The sequence below is a fragment of the Pleuronectes platessa genome, chromosome 16 (assembly GCF_947347685.1).
Source record: "Pleuronectes platessa chromosome 16, fPlePla1.1, whole genome shotgun sequence".
In the NCBI taxonomy this organism is placed as follows: domain Eukaryota; kingdom Metazoa; phylum Chordata; class Actinopteri; order Pleuronectiformes; family Pleuronectidae; genus Pleuronectes; species Pleuronectes platessa.
The window spans coordinates 8,665,681-8,688,138 of NC_070641.1; the positions used below are offsets into that span (position 1 = coordinate 8,665,681).

Consider the following 22,458-nt stretch of genomic DNA (forward strand, 5'->3'; position numbering starts at 1 on the left):
CGTCTTGTTTGTGTGTGTTTTTCTTTTGTCTCTTTTATTCCGTGTCAGCCAGAAACAGAATTATTGATGAAGAAAACTGAACTGTGCCTCGTTTGTATTTGTAATATAGTTTCATGAATAATAATTTAAAAACAATTTTGCTGAGTATATTTGGTTTAGTTTTATTTCAGACTCATAGGCCCCTATTAGCATACGAAATAAAACACACGTTAATTACTGTTATTGTCATTAATTCATTTAACATGTTTATGTTACCTTCTACTATTGTTGCTGTTTAGACTGTGGGTGTGACGGGATGGAAGGGTGTGTGGGAATACACGATTGTTGTAAAACTAATTGAATGGTTTTATACGTTTATGTGTTTATGTGTTTATGTGTTTATATTTTTATGTGTTTATATCTTATGTCTTTTACCCCTTGCTGTAAACACTAATTGCCCACTGACGACAAATAAAGTTGAAGGTTGAAAGTTGAAAGTTGAAGTTGAAGTGAATTTAAACGGGGATTAGGAGACAAAACAAACACAGAATCTATTAGAATCTTCCAATTATGGTCAGAACGATTTGGAATAATAACATACAAAATTGCATCATATGTTGATGTTAACATCTCCCTTCCCTACAGTCTGTATGTGTACTTATTCGTTTTTTACTTTTTCCTTCTTGTTTCATGAGTTTGTCATCATGACAAAATATCATTAGTATATTTTCATTAGAATTACTATAATGAATGTGATGAGAACGATCTTTGTGTTCTTCTAAGTAATATGTGTTAACTTCAATAAAGGTATAAAAAAAGTTTTTATGACATCTCTTTGTTAAATGATAGGTTCATGCTCTGACATAATGAAAAAGGTCTGACCTCCTGAAATCATTCATCCCAACAATATTGGTCTCAAAATGTCCAAACCACTCAAATCAGGTGAATTTTTTCTAATGTTTTTTCTAAGTTTTGTAAGTATAAAATTGCCTCTGTGTTCCTTTTGCAGTATGTTTAACATATTTTGTTGTTTGTTTTTGCGAAGATTACTATTGGCCTGATATCAGTGATCTATCCCTTCTAAATCTGTTGAATTTCGGCTGTTTCTCCATGTCGGTGTCAAAAACAAACCTTAAAACTACTTATTAACTCAAATACTATTTTGCTTGCCTTTATGATGCTTTAATTTATATTCTACCTTCCCATCCCACAGGGCACCTTCACTGTTTGTCACTAAATAAAGGTGTGAGCAATAGAAATGAAAAAACATCCCCTGAAGCAAAAATACATAAAAAATACAACCTAAACCCTACAAGGTAACCACCCTTTGGCAGGTATCAGCTTGAAAATGTTATTTGTAGCCGGCTAACAGACTTTCCATTCTTCATTTAGGAATTTTCACACGTTTATCTGGCAGATCACTTAAAGCTGTGAAAGAGGTCAAGTGTCAGCCGCAGTGCACAGAGATCATGTTTAGGATCTACCCACAGATGTTCAGGTCAGGGATCTGAGGACCATTTCAAAAGCTTCCCCTTATGTTTCCTTACATTCTATTTTGTATGTTCATAGCCCATTATTAGTTTATCTGTTCACAACAGAGATGTATTTATTTGTTCTCTAGGTGTAAGGTCCCTGTCATTTTAAAGCTGTCATAACGTCTGTTGCGCAGCCTCATAAATTCCAATAAAACCACATCAGCCATAAAAAACAGCAGAGTGTAAAATAGAAGGTAAAAAAGGATTTACAGATGGTGGGTCCTGTGATAAGAAAATAAATCTCTGAAGAAAATAAACCTCTGATGTACATTTGTTTTCTATGATTGAACCGAAAGGCTGACAGATTGTTTGTGACAGAAAATACACAAAAAAACAAATGCAAGAGAAGTGTTTTTATTTAAAACTTCCCCTTTTCCATTTGAACACTTGTAATCCCCTCGTTCCTGAAAACACATGTCGAAAGCAGACGGACTAAATGCCAGGGAAAGGCACTTCACTAAAACTTGAATACAAGACACAAAAAGAGCTACTGATAGGTTTTTTTTATGCACTTGTGTGACCGTTCATAAATCACAGAGCGCCATAGAAAAAAATGAAACGGTTCAAACAGTTAGCTTTGTAGAACAGAAAATGCAAATACACAAACACACTTGGCAAAGATTCATTAAAGGAAAAGAAAATTTGTCAGGTTTGCAAGCACAGAAGCATATTAGGGGCTCAGTGAGTAGAAACAAGACAACAACCAACACGCCCTAATTTGGAATTGTTCACTGACAGGATTCGTTACAGCTCTATTGCTTGATCCTATTGACTTATAATAACAACAGTCCTGATGGTGTATGTACAGTGGCTGTCTCCGAGCTGCTTGTGTTGATCTGTCTGACACTGTTGAGGCCAAATTGACACTGGTGTCAGTAAACCTACCCCTCCAGCCTTGTGCCTGCAACAGCCTCTGATATGCTCTGCTCTCTGCCTACACAGACAAACTTGTCATGGAGCAGTTGTTGCATCAATTATTCTACTGATGTGTTGATTCTTTTTTCTTTAGTTGTCCCACCTGCTCTTTCTACGTTTTGGTGGTTCAGGAATGGCAAAGCTATCATCTTCCCTGTCCCTCCCCTCCCCACTCCCCCTGTCTCCCCCTTCCCTGTCCCTCCCCTCCCCGCTCCCCCTGTCTCCCCCTTCCCTGTCCCTCCCCTCCCCACTACCCCTGTCTCCCCCTTCCCTGTCCCTCCCCTCCCCAATACCCCTGTCTCCCCCTTCTCTGTCGCTCCTCCGATCATCTCTTTCCCTCCTGCTCCCATCTCCGTTGCGACTGTCGCCGTGGCGGCTGCTGCTGTGGCGCTCCCGTTCCCCGTAGCGGTCACGCTCTCTGTCTCCGTGCCGATCGCGGTCGCTGTGGCGATCTTCACCGCTGTGCCGGTCGCTCCTGTCACTGTGGCGGTGGTGACTGTCCCCATGGCGCCCACGGTCTTCAACGTGTCTCTCCCGTGAGCTGTCTCTCTGTGAGGGAGGTGAAGGTGGAGGAGGGGGGGGAGGCGGAGGCTGAGGCTGAGGGAAGCTGTGCTGTGAACTGGTTAGACTGGGGGGCACTGAGCTCAGGGTGCCTGCACTGGTGAAGCCTGACATTGACAATGTGGCACTGTGGGACCTCTCTGAGCCATTAGGAGACTCTGTTGGCACAGAGCTCAGACTGCCAGCACTGGTCCAGCATGACGAGCTGTTAGACTTGGTAGTGAGCTTAGGAGGGCCGCTGGACGCTGCCACAAAGTGGCTTTTATACTGAGCCTAGAGGAGGAGGAAGCATAGAGAAGGAGATATTAACCGCCTGGAGGAAAAACAAGGTGTGATGAAAGTTCAAAGTAAATATTTTACTGCCTCGTAACATAAAACAATCAAAATATATATTCAGGTTGGTGACAGGACTGATAAATCTCCGGGTTTTGAAATGTCAGTCATTTCTTAAGCAATTCATTTTAATTATTTAATAACTGCTGTGAGTGCAAATTTGCAACTGCATAAAAGAAAACGGAAGGCAACAAAGACAGTTTAACATGATGCAGGTGACAAATATGGAAATAATAAGCCTGTGCGGTACTAGTACAAGCACAAACTAAAAGCTTATTTTAAAATAATTACAGTACATGTGCAAAGTCTAAGGATAGAAACATCGGAACATATTAAAACAGCCACTATTAATACGTTTTAATAAGAAATCAGGTAGGGGAAAAAGATAATTGTATCAAAAAACCATGAAACTATATTTAGTGGAAAAGACAGAATTGTACCTGGAAGGCATTTTTCATTGCAGACATGCGGTCGCCCATCGCCCCAGTAGCTGGTTTGCCGTAGCCCTCAAAGCTGCTAGTGGAAGACAAGAAGCTGCTGCTGCCACGCTCCTGCAAACACAGCAGAGCAGAACTCGTTCCTTAGAGTCTTCTAAGGAAATATCTTAGCCATCATAGAGGTTTCTGATAGTCAGATGGTCAGAGATCGGATGTTCAGTCAGCAATAATCATTGGTTTATTTTTATCAAGCATAGAATAATGATTGCATTGACAGTGACAAGCAGATTTCCAGTCCGGTAATCAATAACTTACAGAACTTTCCGCTCCCAAGCCTGGTCTCTCTTTGTAACCAAGACCACCTCCTCCAATGTTCGGCCTCTTTCCTTTACCCCCCTTGAATCTGGATTTCCTAAACCATGGATTCTGAGAAACAACAGAGAGAAAAATTATTCCACCGCAAAACACAAATGGTTTAGGCTAATTAACGAAAAACTTTGCTTATTCCTCTCCTTATTTATCTCACCTGCATGGCTAAATCCATCAGCTCTTTAGTAACAGATTGATTGGCTCCCTCCAGATTTCGCACAAGGTCTCCAGCGAATGTAGTGTCTTTGTTGGTAAGGAGGGTGTAAGCTACACCCTTCTCCCCAGCACGACCTGTTCGACCGATCCTGTGCGTGTGTGTGTCGATGTCTCGCGCCACATCGTAGTTCACCACCGTGCGAATGGAAGGGATGTCCAGACCACGAGCTGAGGAGGAATAACAGTTGTTATAATCGCCTGAATTCTCTATCGTACAGAAAATGTTGCAATGATCATGTTGTCCGTTTTATTGTTTTCACATATGGAAAATGTACAAAAAGTTAATTATCAGAGAATTGATGATATATGCAGATGGTAAAATATGTTTACTATTGCTTTCAATTTTATTCTATAGCACAAAAAGTTATAAATGGGTGAGGGAGGAAGTGAAGCCCTCGATGTTTGAAGCCGGAGTGTGGTGCGCTCAGACGGGGGAAGAGGCCAGTCTTTGTTTATTAGGGGTACTTTCCCCTTAGGGTATTTTAAATAAGGTTACACAGTTAGGCTCAGATGCCAGAAATGCTTGACATAAATAGTTTCATGTGGATGTTTAAACAAAGGGGGAAGGAAATGGCTACTCACCAGCAACATCAGTGGCCACCAGAACGGGCAAGTTCTTCTTCTTGAAGTCACTGATGACCTTGTTCCTCTCACTCTGGTCCATATCTCCATGCAGGAGGCCAATGCTGTAGCCCTCCTGCGTCAGGTTAGTGGCCAGTTCTTCACAGTTTGCCTTCTTGGTAACGAAGATAAGGACAGAGCCAGAGGAGGTAAACTCTACGAGCCGCCGGATCAGCCAGGCCCATTTTTCTGTCCCACTGTGCAGCATCTCCACGACCTGGGTCACATCCTCATTGGCCTGGTTAGAAAGGGAACACAATATTAATGTTTCAATGACAGGCATAAAGCAGCTTATGTGGAGCTTTTTTGGGGCAGATGTTTGATGCCACGTACCTCTCCGATGTCTCCCTGCACCACACGGATAGGATCTGTCAAGATGTCTCTGGCCAGCCTTTCGATCTTCTTTCGAAAAGTAGCACTGAACAAAAGAGCTGTGGAGGAAATCATATCCAAAGTAATTAAAGATACTTTGAAGCCTGACAACTTACGACAATGACACAGTCTGTTCGCTTAATGCACTTACTCTGTCTGTCAGGGCGGACATGGCTCGCGACAGACCTAACCTGATATTCTGAAGGGGAAAGGAGGAATTAGCTGCAGTGCATAAAACAGGCCGACGGCATCTTTGTTACAGGACAGATCATTTCAACCCACCAAAGCCCATGTCAAACATGCGATCAGCCTCATCAAAGACAAGGTAGGTCACTCTCTGCAGGGACGTGGACTTCTTTTTTACATGGTCAATCAGACGACCCTGTGCAAACACAAATGAGCATTAAACCTCCTGTTTGGTGCAGCAGTGGAATGCAAGTTTTCTTTACAATAGCCCGGTTGGTAGGTGGTTCCCTTACCGGAGTGCACACCACGATCTCTGCCCCCTCCTGCAGCGCCTTGGCTTGCTCCCACATGCTTCCTCCTCCATAGACTGCCACAGAACGCAATGAGTAGGCTTTCCCAAAGCGTTTACATTCTGTGTGGATCTGGTGAACATTTAAAGTCACACACATTAGTGTACGAACTACAGCAAAACAAATCTATTAATTAACCTTTCAAAATCTCAATTTAAGATCTCTTCCCTTTGCTTACCTGCTGACAAAGTTCTCTGGTGGGACACACGATAACTGCGATGGGCCCTTCTCCTGCTTCCAACTCCTTCTGGTCCATGATATGAACCAGCATTGGCCAAATAAAAGCTGCAGTTTTACCACTGCCAGTTTTTGCAATACCAATCATGTCACGTCCAGACACAGCTATAGGCACACCCTAGAACAAAACCAATAGAATGTCTTCATCATTATTTAAAAATTTTTTAATTGATACTCAAGTATAATGCAACCATTAAATAAACTTGTACTATACCTGGCACTGAATTGGTGTAGGCTGAGTGAACTCAGACTTGCGGATTACGTGCATTAGCTGCTCATCGAAGGCGAAGTGGGCAAAGCTGGTCGAAGGTTTTGGAGGGGCAGCACCAGATACCTGAGAATGAGAAAGAAAGGGAGCAGGAAAAATATTTAAGTGCTGAGATTATACTTTCTTTCCAATTAGCATGTGGTTTATTCATTTTTTGGCATGTAAAAGGTCTGCTTAATTACCATAGCCACAGTGTTAATATACAAGTTATACAGTAACATTTGCATTAAGTGAATTGTGGACTTACCCGCAAGTTCAGTTTCTGCCTTAGTTCCGACACTTGAATTCCTGTCAGGTTGATGAGCTCCTCGTGCTCAATGTAGAAGTTTTTCTCAAATGGTGGATAGTCAATCTAGGAAAAACGGGCCACATAAATCACAACAACATACTTTAACACAACATTAAAACATAAAATGGTGATCCATAGTTGAGACAAAATTCTTAAAACCAACCGTACCTCAGAGTGGTCAATAGGAGGAAGGGGCAAGATGATTTTCTTGGTGGTCGGGGCAATTGGGTTCCCGTCACTGTCATAATCAATATTTTCATCCTCTTCCTCCAGGCTCAGGCCGGCTGTGGGATTCTCTGCCATGTAGCGGAAGTAGGCTTCCTGCAGAGAGCAGAGCACCTCATGTAAAACTGAGCCAGATTGCTGCATACCACAGCATCCGCACAACACAAAGAGAAGCACAATATACCTGGAGAGATGTTCAGCTTTGCAACAAGATGACAAAATTCTGCTTACAATTCTGTGTATAGCTGACATAAATAAATAACAAAAATCAAACATGCTTTCTCTAAGATGACAAGAATACTCTACACAAGAAAAACATCTGCGTCATAATAATTTTTAATATGCAACCTGCATGGTCGGCTGGAAGGAAAGGCATGGAGTGTTACAAGAACAGAGATCAGAGGGGGAATATTCGGTCCGGAGACCTCTCTGATCAGCGATGTAGTGGATTAAAAACTTTGGAGGGCTCACTCACTTGTTCATCTTCTTCTTCAATGTCATCGCGAATACCCCTGAAATGAGAAGCGGAGAAAAAAAACTTCCCTGCGGCTCGTTCATACACCCAAGACAGCCCACATCCCACTATGACTAAGAACACTTTACTTACCTGATAATATCTATTAAACCAGCAAAAACACTGCTGTGTGATCCATTATTTAGTTTTAATTAAGCAATATTTTTTCCTCTGTCAAATTAAACACCTACATAAAAGCCTTAGAGGCGACTAAAAAAGTCAAATAAATGAATAAATCTGAGTAAAATGAGCACTTACTTTGCTGACTTTTTCTCTTTTTCCTTTTCCTCTAGTTTCCTCATGTCTTTCGCTGCTTGATTCTTAAGAAGAGGAAAAAAACAAGAGAACTGCAAATTAGGCATTTGAAATTATAAACTAGTTTCTATCTGTTTCAGTGAAATTATCTGCTCACCTCAACCTCTGCCATGAAGGCATCCAGTGGGTCATCCTCACTGTCTGAGCCGCCGCCACCACCACCAGACTGCATTTGCTGCCGTGTGGGCGAATTCTCTGCAGGTATATACGGTAGATCAACATTGTTGCTGGAATCCTCTTCATCATCTTCAAAATACCTAGTTGAAAATGAGAAAGATGCAGTTTTAAAAATTCATTCAATAGTAGGAATAACGTTACACACCGACCGTTCTCTCTGTGGAGGAATGTAAAGGGAGGAATGTATTACTCACGCATTTTCCTCATCAAAATTCGCTCTTTTGGTCCCTATTTTATAGAACGACGGGAGCTGCTGGTTCTTCCCATATCCCCCACTGGATCCTGGGGGTCCAAACGATGCTTGAGATTTGTCAGGTGGGGCGGCGGATTCCTCTTTTTTCCCTGCAAGAGAAAATCCTCCAAACCCAAACCCTCGCTTGATACCCGGACCACCTTTGTTCCAGTTCATGACTGTGCTGTGAAAACAAGAGAGGAAAGAAGCCTTTAGAGTTTAAATGTGTGTTATCCCCTAATATCAACGTGGGATATTCATCCGTCGGCGTTGTTCTTTTAATTAAGGTGCTCCAAACTAAATGTTTCCTAGCAAAAGGGATCCCTGAGGACTGGCTTGCCTGTCAGTCCTCAGGGATCTCTTTCTGGTGTATTTAGCTCCTTAATAACGGTTCCATGAGAAATACAGTTGTGTCATAATAAGTAGTAACTGAGCCACCCTCATGATCATCATCTTTGCTTTGCTCGTTTTTGGTTTCAAATCCACGGCTTCATCTTTTAGATACTTTCACTTTAATTTACAGGGATTTCCTCCACCCCAATAATACAGATAAATAACGACAACATAAAGCTAAAAAAAAGCATTAACTGTGCAGTAATGTAGACGAATGCGGCAATACTTAGAGTAATATATCCCTTTAGCAGCGGCGAGCCACGATGTGGGAAGAGGCATCAACAAACGTACGTTACAAACACAAGATGGGTCTATCTGCTGGTGCCATAGCTTACATTAGTTAATTGACATTTGAAATATTGTCCACTGCGACATGCATGTCTGCTACAAAGCAACAGACAACATTATTGGTCACATTTCAAACTACGGTTCGTCATATCAGGCTGCCAACCTGACGCTACAGCGTTAGCATGAAGCTAGTTAGCAGTTTACCAGATATGACGACACACGTTGATACAAAATCAGGACCAAGCTGCCGGCTCCGGGATATTCCTTTGCTTTAGAAAATTACAACACCTCAACCCTGGCCACGGTTTGTGTACACATAGCGCTAGCTTTAGCTCAAGGCCGCAAATAAGGGCCGCGTTGGGAGTGGGAGAGGCTCGCTCATGTGGCTCAAATAGAGTTTTGTTTGTCAAATCCCCGTGAAGTAAACCGCAACTTCTCATTTGATTGCATGTGTCTGCGCGAAGGCAGCGCGGGCGAACGCCGTGATTCACCTGTTTCAGGCGCCTGTAGATGCTCCAGCCTGCAGCGCCTGTGTTGTCATGAGAAGAAGTGCCCTTTACGTCACCAGTGCGCGCCGAGTCTCTCCGTGGGCGTGGCGTCGTAAATACGCGACACACCGTAGTGAGCCGAGAGAGCGGAGTAGAGAGCTGTCAGGAAAACCCCGCAGGAGAAGATGGTCAGCTAAACAAGTTCTCCTGAAATATCACACTACTCCAGCCAGGCGCTGCTCGTCCGAACATCACACTGGTAAGTCACTAAGACATCGGAAGTACGCAGTATGTTGTTGATAAAAATCCTGGTGGCTGCTGTAGCTAACGGTCATTTACGAATGCTAACCTGCGCACTCCATCCCCGCAACATTAGCAAGAACTGAGCCCAAGAGCTGTTTCTATTTACTTTAGTACATTTTTGTGACTGTGTGTCTTTTGCGATTCAAGTTTTTCACGGACTCTTCGAACTACTACGACTCCGGTCACTGGAAGTCAGTATATGCGATTGTACAATGACAGCACCATTAAAGCGCGAGTGTTCATGGTTTGAACCTAAACTATCATTATCAATCGAACTTACAATAACAACTGACAGAGATCATCTTCCAGTTAAGGTTTAATATCACGATGAAGAGTCAGAACGTATATGCACAACATCCATGGCAACACAATTCCTCATTTCACACGATATCACTGAAACGCTCACATATTATTACGGTTCAACAGATGTGTGCAATCCTTACGGATATTGAAAGTATTCTGTTTTAGAAATATGAATCATTATTTTGGTAACGAGTATTGTATATTTATTGGTTTATTTAACAGTGATAATACATATTAATAAGCATTACCACAATTGTACCATTAGACATTATTTCTTCTGTATTCCCTGGACAGAGGTGTCCTGAATAATACTAAATGACATCGATTATGATCATGCAGCGCAATATAAGTTAGAAAATAACGTAATAAAATAGAAGACGATATCAGGAGACTGTTGTTATTGCAGTTTCATGTACTGTTTAAGATATTCAACACAGAAGCACAAAATACAAGACACACGAAGCAACAAATTATCAATTTTAGCATTGCAATAGCAGCAAATCATTAGTACAGACATGGAGATGAAGACAGATGCATCTTCTTAACAGTTGTTTATTTTTTCTTACAGATATTCCCTTGACGTGTTTTCAGCATCGTATGTAACACCCACAAGAGGATCCATGTCTTTTCTTGTAAGTTGTTTATCATGTTCTGCCTATTTTAGACCCACGCTTACAGGGCATGTTTCCCAGTTCAGGATTAAATCTAATTCTCTTCTTTGATCGATATTTGTTTTAAAGATTGTGTTTGGTCTTAGAGAAAGCTATAATAACATCTATGATATCTATAATTTTGTAGCAGCCAGACACTGCTGTCATCATAATTATTTAATTATGTCTAGTTATTAGTTTCATTGTAAGTTATACAAAGATAAGCTTTCTTATTAACCATGCACTTTCTAAAATGCTGCCTTTTCAATTCTACACACGTCCTACACATGAAATCCTTAAGAGTGGCAAACTAGGCCATCATCAGCATGATACATCTTCATCAGCTTCTTCAGCTTTAAATATGTCATGTTTCTGTATAACCTCTCTCCTTACTCTTGCTTTCATTTCCTCTCTTTTTGTTCCCATGTCCGTCATTTAACCTCTGTTTCTGTCAGCGTTGGGTATCTGAGAAATTGAGTGTGGAGAGCCTGCGGGATTTGGAGTTATTTGGAGGTGAGGTTCGAGGTCAATACCAACTCACAGCAAAAGGGTTCAGCTTTCCCAAACCACTGCTTACACACTTGTCCCTTTATGAGCACAAACAAAAAACTCCTCTGCCTCCCCGTCATCTGTTCCCCCTCTGGCCTGCTTTTGCATCATAGTTCTTTGCTATAGTAACTTATCAGCAGAGGCATTTGCAAAATAACTTTTTAGTTCCTGTCCAATTTGGGCTTGTCACATATATAAACGTTTTTGCCATTTTATTTAATGCTTTCTGTGACTTGTGTAAATCTGGTATGTTTATCCTGTGTTTTAAAGGAATTTAAATTAGCTTTTTGGCTGTTGAATATTTTTATTTGCAATTATAACTAAATTAGGCTTTTTCTTCTTGTGGTGACTGTTGTTTTATTTAAACACATTTGCTTGAATTTTACTTCTAGCATGTTAGATGTAGGTACAACTATGTTTTGAGCAGTTTGGTTTTGGCTAGTATGTTCTGATATGGGCCTCATTGTTGCATTCATGCATAATGAGCCCACTATAAATATTAGGGCACTTTTAGCTTATTAGCTGAGTGGAAAAAGCTTTCATGTTATTGGCAATTCTAGCTGTGTAGAAGTAGTTTGTTAAACTTTTTTAAATGCCGTATTTCTCTGGTTTTGGGATTCTGTGGAAAAAGCTTTCTTTCTTTGCAAGCTTTGCTACATTTTCATTTCCTCACTGGCCAATCATTGCTCAGTGTTGCATGTTTGTTCCAGTGTATAATTTAATATATTTGCTGTTCCATGATTCCATTGCCTTTCATAATATTTGGACAGAACTTGCTGGATTTATCTGGATTATTTTTTAATCTAATTCATTTGTGATAGTAGAATATTGAAGCCAGATTGTTATTCAGAAATTAGCAATTTGCTGCAGCTACAGTTCATTTTTGCTGTTGCAGTGCAGTTTCAGTTTAATCATGTTCCCAGAGCTTATCATGAAAACAGGCTGTAATGATAGTAGTTTCATTTAGTCGCTCTAAGCTACTTTTTTCAGATGAATCCTGCTCGTGATAGGAAAACCAGCAAAGATCATCAGTGAAACTCTGCGGCATGCAGCAAACTCCCTCTGCCAGAGGCTGTGTCCCGGTTCAAGAGCAGCTTTAGAAGCAGATCCTCTTTTTGTTTTGTGTGTGTTCATGTCATTGATGTGGTTTTTCTACCCCAGAGCAAGCTCAGGGACTCTCTCACAGGAAAGTAAGTGTGGTACTCCTGTCACTGCATCGTCATCACCCGTTTGGCCTTTGTGTATGTGCTGGCATGTGTACGTGCGCATACAGAGCTCAATGTAGAGGAATCCACAAACCCCTGGGGCTTTGCACATTTTATGTATGCATGAGTGTTCCGCTCATAACACGCACTGTCCATGCTCGTAGCTCAGAAGGTCATCTCATTCCACTCACGCAGGCTGGACAGTACAGGGAAATGGTTGAGTGTACTGGGAACCTTAAAGAGGTCAAATAATCCTCTCATTCAGCCATAACACTTCTGCCCAAGTGTTTAGTTTGCAGTTGTCATGATGTGCTCATGGCAACTGTTCTGTTTAGATTTTGGTGTGTTTTAGTTGCCTCACTGAAAAAGTCTGTTAGGTTGCCAATTATATTTTGTGATGTGAGTGCTAAATGTTTGACACTGCCTGTCTGTGCTGTAGACTTGTTGGTTTGATGGTGAACTGGTGTACTGTCACACTTCACTGTGATGTCCTGCAGGCTGTAGACGGAGGGAGTTCCATGTGTTCGGCCTTAGGAACGCATGGTAACTCCTTCAGAAGCTGATCACATTGGCAGTCTCCAATGTACCCCATGTGATCGGATCAGCATTTACAGATGTTCCCTAAAGTGATGGCTGCCATAGCATGTTTGACTTTGCTGTCAAGCCCCAGAGAAATGTCTCAGGTTTACATACGACAGAAGTCACGATTTGGAACGGTCAGCTGATCTTGATTTTGGAAATCGTCATCTCTAGCTCGTGCGACAGTTTCCCATAAAGAAATCCACTATTTTAGTTTTGACTGCGTGTCTTCAGTGTGGTCACCATTGAAACACTCCAAATATTCATACAACTCACTTCCATTGGCCGCCACAGCTTGCTTCTGAAATCTCTCCATTTCCATCATATGAATGTCAAGAAATGGATGGAATTCAGGAGTTCTCACTGCCAAGAATAATATATTAAGCTTACCTGTGATGCACATGTCGAAAATACTTTTTAACTAAAGACATGATGACATATGCAATGTGTGTACACCATTTTATATTAATTTGTGCTATTGTATTGGAAGATGTTTTAATAAATGCACCTAAAGTAGTGTATTCTTAAACATTTTTATGCTGGTGGTGGTTTGAGTACCAGTCCTGTTTTTGTTTGTTGTCTTTGGTGCCACGAGTCACACTAACACCTCGGTAACACTTTGGTGATGTTTTGCTTTCTTAGTCACTTATCAAGCCTACACCGTAACTTGTGGAGTCAGTGTCACAGCCCATCTTCATTTGCTCTGTTTCTTCTCATCTTACGTTCAGGCCCATGAGAACAGTCAGGAGAGTCTGAGCTCCCTCCCTCGTCGGGACACCATGGGCAGCTTCCTCCCTGACGGCAGCTCATATGAGGTCCTCACCGTTATTGGTATGTGAAGACAAATGCACACTAAGCACTCTAGGTGCCAAAGCCTTCAGCTTCTCTGCACCATGACACTGGAACTCTCTGACACCTCACACACCTCAGCTGGACCTTATTGGAAATTTCAAGTCTACAATTAAAACACATCTGTTTAGATGAGTTTACCCAACATAACCCCATGTTATCTTGTCTGTGCCTCTCTAATAGGATTTTAGTCTTTAGTTTTACTCTAATTATTCACATGTTTATATCTAATGTATTGTTAAGTTGTGTGGTATATTGACGAGGCGGACACAGGGTTAGCATTCATTTACCTTACTGCATCCTAGTTAACACAGGTCAAAGCGTTACAGGTCAAACCCTTTTACCTTTGAACCCGACCTTGTAAACAGAGTACCACAAAGCATAAGTAAACATATAATAACCATTTAACACATATGTGGTCAAAAAACCACAAGTTGCATTGAGTGTTCTGAAAACCGTCATGAAAAAAAAAAAGGTTATGATTATCATTAAGTCATTGTTGTCTGTGTTTTAGGCCGGGGCTTGGAGGAATTGATGACCGTGAACCTGGCTCGATACAGACCCACGGGGGAGCACGTAGCTATCCGACGGATTGACATGGAGTCGTGCACTAATGACATGGTTGCCTACCTGCAGGTCTGCATCAGTCTGCCCTCTTCCTCCACTCCCATCAGTCTACATTATTCATATTCCCTTTAGTTGTTTCCGTCCTGTGTATGAACTATAATTTATTTTAATTTCCCTGCCTCCATGTGAACACTTATGTAACCCTGGTGTAACCGTTGTGCATGTCCTAATTAACCATCCTGTCTTTCCTGCTCAGCCCTCAGAACCAAATTAGATTCAGAATCATCTTCTCTTCCTGTCGTCCTGACATAATACGATGTCAGGAAGACAGGAAGAGAAGATGACAAAAATGTCAGATGTCAACCTTTTCTTTCCCTCTGCCTCTTAGAGCGAACTTCACGTGTCAAAGTTGTTCCACCACCCGAGTATTCTTCCCTACAAGAGTGTCTTTATAGCTGAAAATGAACTGTGGGTCATCACTCCCTTCATGGCTTATGGTGAGAAATGGACTTAAACCCTTAATACACAATACAAGTTGGTCAGCAATATTTTAATGCAGGGTGAAATGGAGGACAGCTCTCTCTCTGTCCGTGCTTATCTGTGTTTGATTATTTTCTCAGGTTCAGCCAGAGATCTGATCTGCTCACATTTCACTGATGGAATGACTGAGCTGACCATCTCATACATTCTGCTGGGCATGCTGAAAGCTCTGGAGTACATCCACCACATGGGATATGTACACCGGTAAGACACTGACAAGTTTCTAAGATAAATGTGTCGTTTTGTGTCAGATATAAATGTTGTGAAAAATCCAAACATCATATTTGGTAACTATTAGAGACATTTTATGTTGTGTAATACCCAGGAAATACATACCAAACTTTATTTTGTAATGTTTGCCTCTGTGCTCTACCACAATGGATTTGAAAAAATGCAATAAAATAACCCATTATTTATTTAGGAATTACAGCTATTTGTATACTTAGCCCGACCATGTTCAGTATGTTTATACATCTCAATTGAAAAAAAGAATGGACGGACCAATATGTAAATGGAATGTATTTATAAATGACTTTTCTATTCTTATCAACCTCTAAAAGCATTTTACACTACAAGTGACATTAAAAAAAATCCCACACGCATATTCATACAGCACTTATATATATATTACTTTTTTTATCATACACTATTCACACACTGCTAACAAAGCCATTGGGACCTTATGATAGTGAATGAGACGCTTTATCTGCTGAACCACAACCCACACTCATTATTTCAGCTTTTTTTTTTGCTTGTTTCTGGTTCTGTACGTCCATTAGGATTTAACTGATTGACAATATTGATGTATCAAATTCCAGTCTAGCCACATTCAATACAGGCCAGTTGGATTTTCACTGTACTGACTGTGTGTGGTTGTGTGTAGGAGTGTGAAGGCCAGCCACGTGTTGATCTCAGCGGATGGACAGGTTTGCATGTCGGGGCTGCGGAGTATCTTCAGTCTGATCCGTCATGGTCAGAGAGCCAGAGTTGTTCACGATTTTCCTCAGTACAGCAACAAGGTGCTTCCCTGGCTCAGCCCTGAAGTGCTCCAACAGGTACTGTAGTCCTCAACACAGACAGTAGCATTGTATGATATTGTGTCTCTCACTATAGTCTACCTGGAAATGTTATTCTGTAACAAAGGTCTATGGATTATATTTTTTTCATGCTGCAACACTCACATGGATTAGGAGTAAAGCCTGAAAGAAATGGAAAGTAGTGGATAATTTTGTATCTTTTTTTTTTTTTTCCCACAGAACCTGGAAGGCTATGACTCTCGGTCGGACATTTACAGCCTCGGCATCACAGCCTGTGAACTGGCAAATGGACATGTTCCCTTTAAAGACATGCCAGCTACACAGGTGATTGATTGTTGAAATAATACCTGATCAGTTATTTATACTAAAGACAATGGGGGCAAACCTCAGCTAGAATTTTTTTTTTATATATGGTAAAATACCAATACAGATATTTTACAACTCCTCTCTTCACGTTCACAGATGTTGCTGGAGAAGCTAAATGGGACAGTGCCATGTTTGCTGGACACCACCACTATTCCACCAGAGGAGCTGTCCATGAAACCGTCCCGCTCTGGGGCCGACTCTGGGATCTGCGAGTGCCCTGGAGCCGGAGGGGTCAGGAGCTCCAACGGAGACCATTCCTCCTCGTCAGCCGGGCACCCATACAACAGAACCTTCTCCACGAACTTCCACGCCTTTGTTGAGCTGTGTCTACAGCGGGACTCAGAAAGGAGGTCTGCGTTTGTCTTCCAACACACTTCAATATTTAATAAGATGTTTTTTAAATGTTTTGAGGTGCAACAAACTGATTTTTTTTCTTGTTGTTTTCTGTCAGGCCGTCTGCCGCGACTCTCATAGGTCACCCCTTCTTCAAACAGGTGTGTAAAACATCACAATTATCTCTTACTGAATTTATCTTAAGGTTAGGGCTGGTAAGTTGTTACTGACACACTTTTTCAAACACTATTTGTTGAAATCCTCTTCATGTCTCGTTAGCCATCAATAAATAGTTGTATGAAAGGCAGATGACTGTTGCACTCGCAGGGATGTAATAAACATTCATTCGGACAGAATGAAATGATTGGCTGGCGTACCCGTCTGTCACTAACTGACCTGCCTGCTTGGGTGCATCCTACCTCTGCTCTCGCTGTGCATGACCAGAGTCTCCAGTCGGAGACATAGACCTCTGAAGCAGAGATTACAGAAGTTAGCGATTGAGTCACGTTATAGTCGACTTCTAGCAGTTGTTAGTGCGTGCTTGTTTTTTGGGTGTGTAGCTTTGACTGGAAGGACGATTGGAGGGGGTGGGTTGTATTGGTTCCATTTCTTTTGTGCCCCCTCTACTATTTATTTTTTCCACGATTACCAAACCTAACTTACATTTTTTATTAACTTATTAACTTTTATTAACTAAGGCAAAAATCATTGCCTAAGTTGCTGTTGCCTCAGCTGACATTACATGTCATTGTATTTCATTTAGCTATAGATATAGATTTACAATAAGTGCATTCAACCATGATGGTACAAAAACAAACAAGGATCGAGAAAGTACAATTTTCTTCAAGAAAACCAAACTTGTTTTTATCAAGGTATAGTCAGAAGAGGTGATTTTTAGTTTGCGGCGAAAGATGTGGAGACTTTCTGCTGTCCTGATGTCATTAGGGAGCTCGTTCCACCATTTAGGAGCCAGAATAGCAAAGAAGCTTGCGATGCGTTTTGTACATCATAGATGATCTGAAGTCCAGTCGGCATTAAAACCAATGTTTTTTTTTCTCTCTCTCTCTCGCTCAGATCAAACGGCGGCCCTCAGAGGCGCTGCCTGAGCTGCTGCGGCCTGTGACGCCCATCACCAGCTTTGGGAACATCCAGCCAGAGGACTCTCAGTCTGGACTGGCCGGTCTGGAGTCGGGTCTCAGCCACCTGGAGGTCGACGACTGGGACTTCTGACGGTGGAGGACTCAGTGGGGAGACACTTGTAGGATTGTGATGGGAAACGCTCGCACACAGGACGAGAATAGTTTTTGTTATGATCCCCTTGTAAATAACACAAATTTCAAACTGAAAGGAGTCGATGTTCTCAGAGGTTAATAGCCAGCAGCCATCTTGCCTCTTTTTGGAGTTTCTTGCACGCTTTTGTTCTCTAGATATGCACAGACTCTTGCACTGCACTGGTTGCCTCTCGCTCTGTCTTTCAACACACACAACTGTTTACAGATTGTACTCTCTCATAACAATGCTCCCCCGGAGTACAGGACTCCTCATGCTGTTGCTGATATGTCAGCGAAGGGTTTATGGATGTAGATATGACCAAAACCCAAAGACTCTCATAAAATGTACCAGTGAAGGGAAGCTGCTTCTAAATATTCAGAGGGGACTCTCTACCTCTTGTTGGAACATGGCCCCTGGATGTTGCCCATCTGCCCAGTGAGACCAACATAAGAACACACCAGTCTTCACAGCTGACTCAGTTAGACCACTACACCAGATGGAAAGCTTCAACCGTCGGCATGTATATGCATTTCTGCATTTCTTCGCTCTTTGCCTGTGTTACAGTGTAAACCACATCTCATGCTTTACGCATCACTTTGCTGCACAACGGTCAAAGTATAACACCGGTTCAGTTCAACCGTCAGAGCACAGACGTATGTATTTCCTCAAATTTACTCTGGGCGTGATGTTACTTATGTCAATTATGAATGTTACGTTGGTGCTTGTTTTGTCTGCATGTGTTTGACAGTGAGGACAAAGCAACATGTTGAAAATGTTAAACTTCAACAATAAACATTGTTCACTTTAAAGATGTAACCTGATGTTATTGCACCGTGAGTCAGTAAGCTGTCTAAAAAAAGTTACTTTATTCATTATTTACACAGACAAACACATAAGGGGAATGTTGAGATGTTTCTAATCATCTTCATCTGATGGTGGCTGGTCTGTTGCAGCCTGGTGTTTCTCCATCTTGGCCATTAACTCTGGAATAAAGGGAAATAATAGAAAACGTGACCGGAGGGAATCAACTTGCAATCATCGCACAAATCCCTTAAGCCGAGTTCCCACTAAACAACTTTCGTAGTCGCAGTTTAGTGTGTTGTAGTCGTTTTGTGTTCACACAACATGACTGACTTGCAACGGGGCGTCACAGATTACACATCTTCACCCCATTGAGTGCTGGAGTTGTCTGTGACGCATCGGCAAGCCTCTCATCGCATCTTTGACAAGTTCTCACAGCGCTTGGCGACTGCAGACCGAGCACCAATCAGGGATTTTGCCGGCGACTTGCTAAACTCGTCTTCGACTGACAAATTGTGCTGAAAATCGTTTAATGTGAACTCGGCTTTAAAAATAGTTAATTGTCTCTTCTCAGAAGTCTTTTGTCAGACCCTTCTTACCTTTAGCCGGGTTGAAGACACCATTGGTTTGAGTGTTGCACACGTAGCAGCGCTTTGACTTGCGGTAATGCTGAAGAGCACATGTCTCACAGAAGTAGTGCCTGCACCTGGGAGACATTTTACTTGTTAACACACTGCACCAGATAATAAACGAAAGAAGTAGAGAAAAACAGACAAGAGGAAGAGACTTACTTTGTGATGATGGGATTCTTAAAGGATTCCCTGCAGATGAAGCACCTAAAGGGCATATCCTCATCGTCGCTGCTCACCTCATAGTTCTCCTCATCTAGATTTTAAGCACAGGGATGTTCAATAAATGCTACTGCAGGCACCGAAAAACTGACATCATCTCCCCCTCCTGAACTCACCATTGGCTCCATATCGGCCTTCTTCCAGCTCCCTCTCGATCTGCCAGCCATGTTTGTAGTCCGATCTGTCGTGAAGGAACTTGCAGCTGTCTGAAAGCAGGACAGGAGAACATGATTGTTGAAGAAAAGTTTGCATTAACAGCATCTATTCAATAGAGGACTTTAATATTTTGAAGGACTTAATCTATGACTCACCTCCAAAACCACAGAAACCAGTCTCCTTATAGTCTTTGCAGATATCAGGCTGGTAGTCCCACCTGACTGTAGCTCTCAAGTGTTCAGGGGCTCGGATTGGTCCTTGTCTATGAAGATAGAAGAAAAAAGTACATGAAGCAACGGCTGATGACATTAGCAGTCATCGTTCATCAAATAGGTTTCTCTCTAGTACTCACCTAACCATGCCGGAGGAGGCGTTACCCATGGTGGTATCTTTGGGCTTGATAATTTTTTTGTAATTGTTGATGCCACGGTAGATTTTATCATCCTCTTTGCCGGTCAGCTCCTGTTAAAGGAGGAAAAAGGGTTAAACCAGTTAGGAGGGAATTATACATTTTGCTCTGAAGCAGATGATAGATTTCACTTCTGTGCAAAGGTTGGTGAGAAATATCAAATTTACACAATTTAAAGTTTCAGGTATGATGTGGTGCATCAAGTCAAAGAAAAATACATCTACTAGGTGGACTGAGGAACACTTGAGTATTAAATAGGTGCTTTTAGAACAATTATTAGTTGTGCAACATTAAGAAATCATCTCATCTCTTACATCTTGGATTTTCTGACTCCGCTCAAATATGGCTTGAGCATCCTTGTCCCTCTCCGTGTCCAGCTCATATGTCGCGGTTGCACCCATGTCGTCGGGTCCCTCGGCTTTCTGTTTTGAAGATCAGCAGAACAGTGAGAAAGATTTATTCACATCTTCTTTTGTTAAGATGTGGCTTAACAACTAGGTGACATGTTTCTTAAAAATGTGATATTAAAAAGAGAGGAAGGCTCAACTCACGGCTGATCGTGTAGACTTGTAGGCAACAGTGATCTTGTCTTCCTTGTCTTGTTCATCGTCACTGGACGATACAGCCTCTCGCTCCACTTTCTTAGACTGGAAAGGGACGAGACATTAGTCAGTCTCACCTCACTATAACTAACATATTACCATGCGAGGTGTTATTGTACCATCTGAATCATGGGGTTGACTCGGGTGCCCTTCTTGTCTCTTCTGACCACAGAGCTCTCGTCTTCATCACTGTTGGCATCTGAAAAAACAAAAACAAGTTTGACTTCAGGATAAGCTCCAGTTAATGTTGACACCAAGAGCAATTTGATCTCAGTGACAGGTCGAAGCTGACAGAAAGCTCAAACTAACTCAGAATTGACAACGTGGTGAATCTGACGGTCGACAACAGATACTACTCCTTTCAGCCAAGAACGGAAAGGCTGCAGTGAGCACAGGCTTGATGAATCTGGACAGTTGAAGACTGTATCCTGGTCTGAGGAACCAGGATTCTGCTGCGGATGGTATGAACCCAATATGCTTTGTGCCATAAACCCAGACTGCTGCTGGTGTAAGGTAGTCACGTGTTTTCTTGACACCGTCTGAGTATGTGCATCCATTTGTTCACCATTAACCACCTTCTAATGGCTACTTATTTTTCACCCTCTCACACGGTGTAGCATGCAGCAAAACAAAGACATTTCTATTTACCAATACACGTCATATGCCTCCGAATTCAAAGGAAACTAACAGAGTTAGCCTCACTCTTCTAACGTTAGCAACATCCTGGGCTCTTTACCAGGGAACTATCGTCATTATTAAAACAAATATGAGGAAAACAAGAACTCGCATCAAGCCTCGCTGTTCACAAAGCTACGTCGTTTCCACCGTTAGATGATCTCATTAAAACATCACAATCATTAGTTAAAGGATTCATTTTTACCTTTATCGCTGTCGCTGGCTTTTCTCTTTCGCCCCGAGAATTTTTTCTTGGATTTCTTGAACAAAAAAGTACAAGTAGCCGCTTTTGGTTCCTCAGAGTCCGCCATCTTGCCACTACTATAAAAACCATCACCGCCAGGGCGACTGCGCCCCCTAGTGTTCTGGAGTCGTCATTGTCCCAGATAAATTATAATCCAGAATTTGATATTACAGTATATTATATTACTAAACTGTTTTTGTAATAAAATCATAAACTTGATTTCACAAGTGAATAAAATAGATTTCTAAATTTAGGCAATGAGCATATGTGGACTATGTCTTGATTGATACATTTTCTTAATCTTGATTTTATATTTTCACATTTCTGCCCAATCTGCATCCAGTCTCCCTCTGTGATAATATATATATATTTGGAAACCATATAAATATTAAAGTGGCGTATTTTATTTACGTCCACATAAATCACATTTTTATTATCACCCTGGCTAGTATGGTGTTATCCCACATGGAAACAAATGTGACTTTCTAGCTTTCTGTCTTTCGTTCTTTAAAACCTGTATTTCTAGATTAGTTTATTCTCCCAAAATACAATTCTTCCCTTACAGACCAAAATATATTATACATTCATATTTCTTATGTGAGTATAAGCAATGCAATGCAAAAAAACGTATTACTAAAAATCTGTTTGCTAAAGACCCTTTATGCTGATTTTAATTACACCTTTAGAGCTATTTACTTTGAACTCTCATCAGTACCAAGGGCATGACGTACGCTGACTAAAACCGGAAATGATTGTTGAAATAAAAGCGCCCTTATTAAACAGTCAGCACAATCGAAGCCAAACAAGAAAAAGGTGGTGTTATTTTGAAAAGTCCACCCGGAAGTGTAACATTAAACCGTGTATAAT

The 22,458-nt window shown here is 41.5% G+C and overlaps 3 protein-coding genes across 7 annotated transcripts; 1 reads left to right on the plus strand and 2 right to left on the minus strand.

Annotated features, from left to right (window-relative positions):
- Nucleotides 1-1,852: 1,852 nt before the first annotated feature.
- Nucleotides 1,853-9,396, minus strand: ddx42 (DEAD (Asp-Glu-Ala-Asp) box helicase 42). Of its 2 annotated transcripts, none has more exons than XM_053442860.1 (18): nucleotides 9,304-9,396; nucleotides 8,094-8,315; nucleotides 7,820-7,979; nucleotides 7,666-7,727; nucleotides 7,369-7,405; nucleotides 6,837-6,989; nucleotides 6,627-6,731; nucleotides 6,326-6,445; nucleotides 6,053-6,229; nucleotides 5,818-5,946; nucleotides 5,621-5,720; nucleotides 5,490-5,537; nucleotides 5,300-5,397; nucleotides 4,928-5,204; nucleotides 4,287-4,513; nucleotides 4,076-4,186; nucleotides 3,764-3,874; nucleotides 1,853-3,263 (listed from the first exon to the last, which is right to left on the minus strand). In XM_053442860.1, exons 2-18 carry the CDS (start codon nucleotides 8,306-8,308, stop codon nucleotides 2,520-2,522), a joined length of 2,874 nt encoding a protein of 957 aa, XP_053298835.1. In that variant the 5' UTR covers nucleotides 8,309-8,315; nucleotides 9,304-9,396; the 3' UTR covers nucleotides 1,853-2,519. The 2 variants fall into 2 exon arrangements, with proteins under 2 accessions (XP_053298835.1, XP_053298837.1); XM_053442862.1 differs by having other exon boundaries at nucleotides 8,094-8,310; nucleotides 9,304-9,379.
- On the plus strand, nucleotides 9,391-18,662 carry strada (STE20 related adaptor alpha). Of its 4 annotated transcripts, XM_053442863.1 has the most exons (13): nucleotides 9,392-9,559; nucleotides 10,475-10,538; nucleotides 11,012-11,069; nucleotides 12,267-12,295; nucleotides 13,618-13,720; nucleotides 14,253-14,374; nucleotides 14,694-14,802; nucleotides 14,926-15,049; nucleotides 15,729-15,900; nucleotides 16,102-16,206; nucleotides 16,345-16,598; nucleotides 16,700-16,742; nucleotides 17,656-18,662. In XM_053442863.1, the coding sequence occupies exons 2-13, from the start codon at nucleotides 10,527-10,529 to the stop codon at nucleotides 17,809-17,811; spliced, it is 1,287 nt and encodes a 428-aa protein (XP_053298838.1). In that variant the 5' UTR covers nucleotides 9,392-9,559; nucleotides 10,475-10,526; the 3' UTR covers nucleotides 17,812-18,662. The 4 variants fall into 4 exon arrangements, with proteins under 4 accessions (XP_053298841.1, XP_053298838.1, XP_053298839.1 ...); XM_053442866.1 differs by lacking the exon at nucleotides 11,012-11,069 and having other exon boundaries at nucleotides 9,391-9,559; XM_053442864.1 differs by lacking the exons at nucleotides 11,012-11,069; nucleotides 12,267-12,295 and having other exon boundaries at nucleotides 9,393-9,559.
- Nucleotides 18,663-18,697: 35 nt separating this feature from the next.
- Nucleotides 18,698-21,708, minus strand: rnf113a (ring finger protein 113A). The gene is made up of 10 exons (XM_053442867.1): nucleotides 21,553-21,708; nucleotides 20,792-20,871; nucleotides 20,622-20,717; nucleotides 20,385-20,492; nucleotides 20,014-20,123; nucleotides 19,817-19,923; nucleotides 19,622-19,711; nucleotides 19,446-19,539; nucleotides 19,254-19,360; nucleotides 18,698-18,836 (listed from the first exon to the last, which is right to left on the minus strand). The coding sequence occupies exons 1-10, from the start codon at nucleotides 21,656-21,658 to the stop codon at nucleotides 18,769-18,771; spliced, it is 966 nt and encodes a 321-aa protein (XP_053298842.1). The 5' UTR covers nucleotides 21,659-21,708; the 3' UTR covers nucleotides 18,698-18,768.
- Nucleotides 21,709-22,458: the final 750 nt, after the last annotated feature.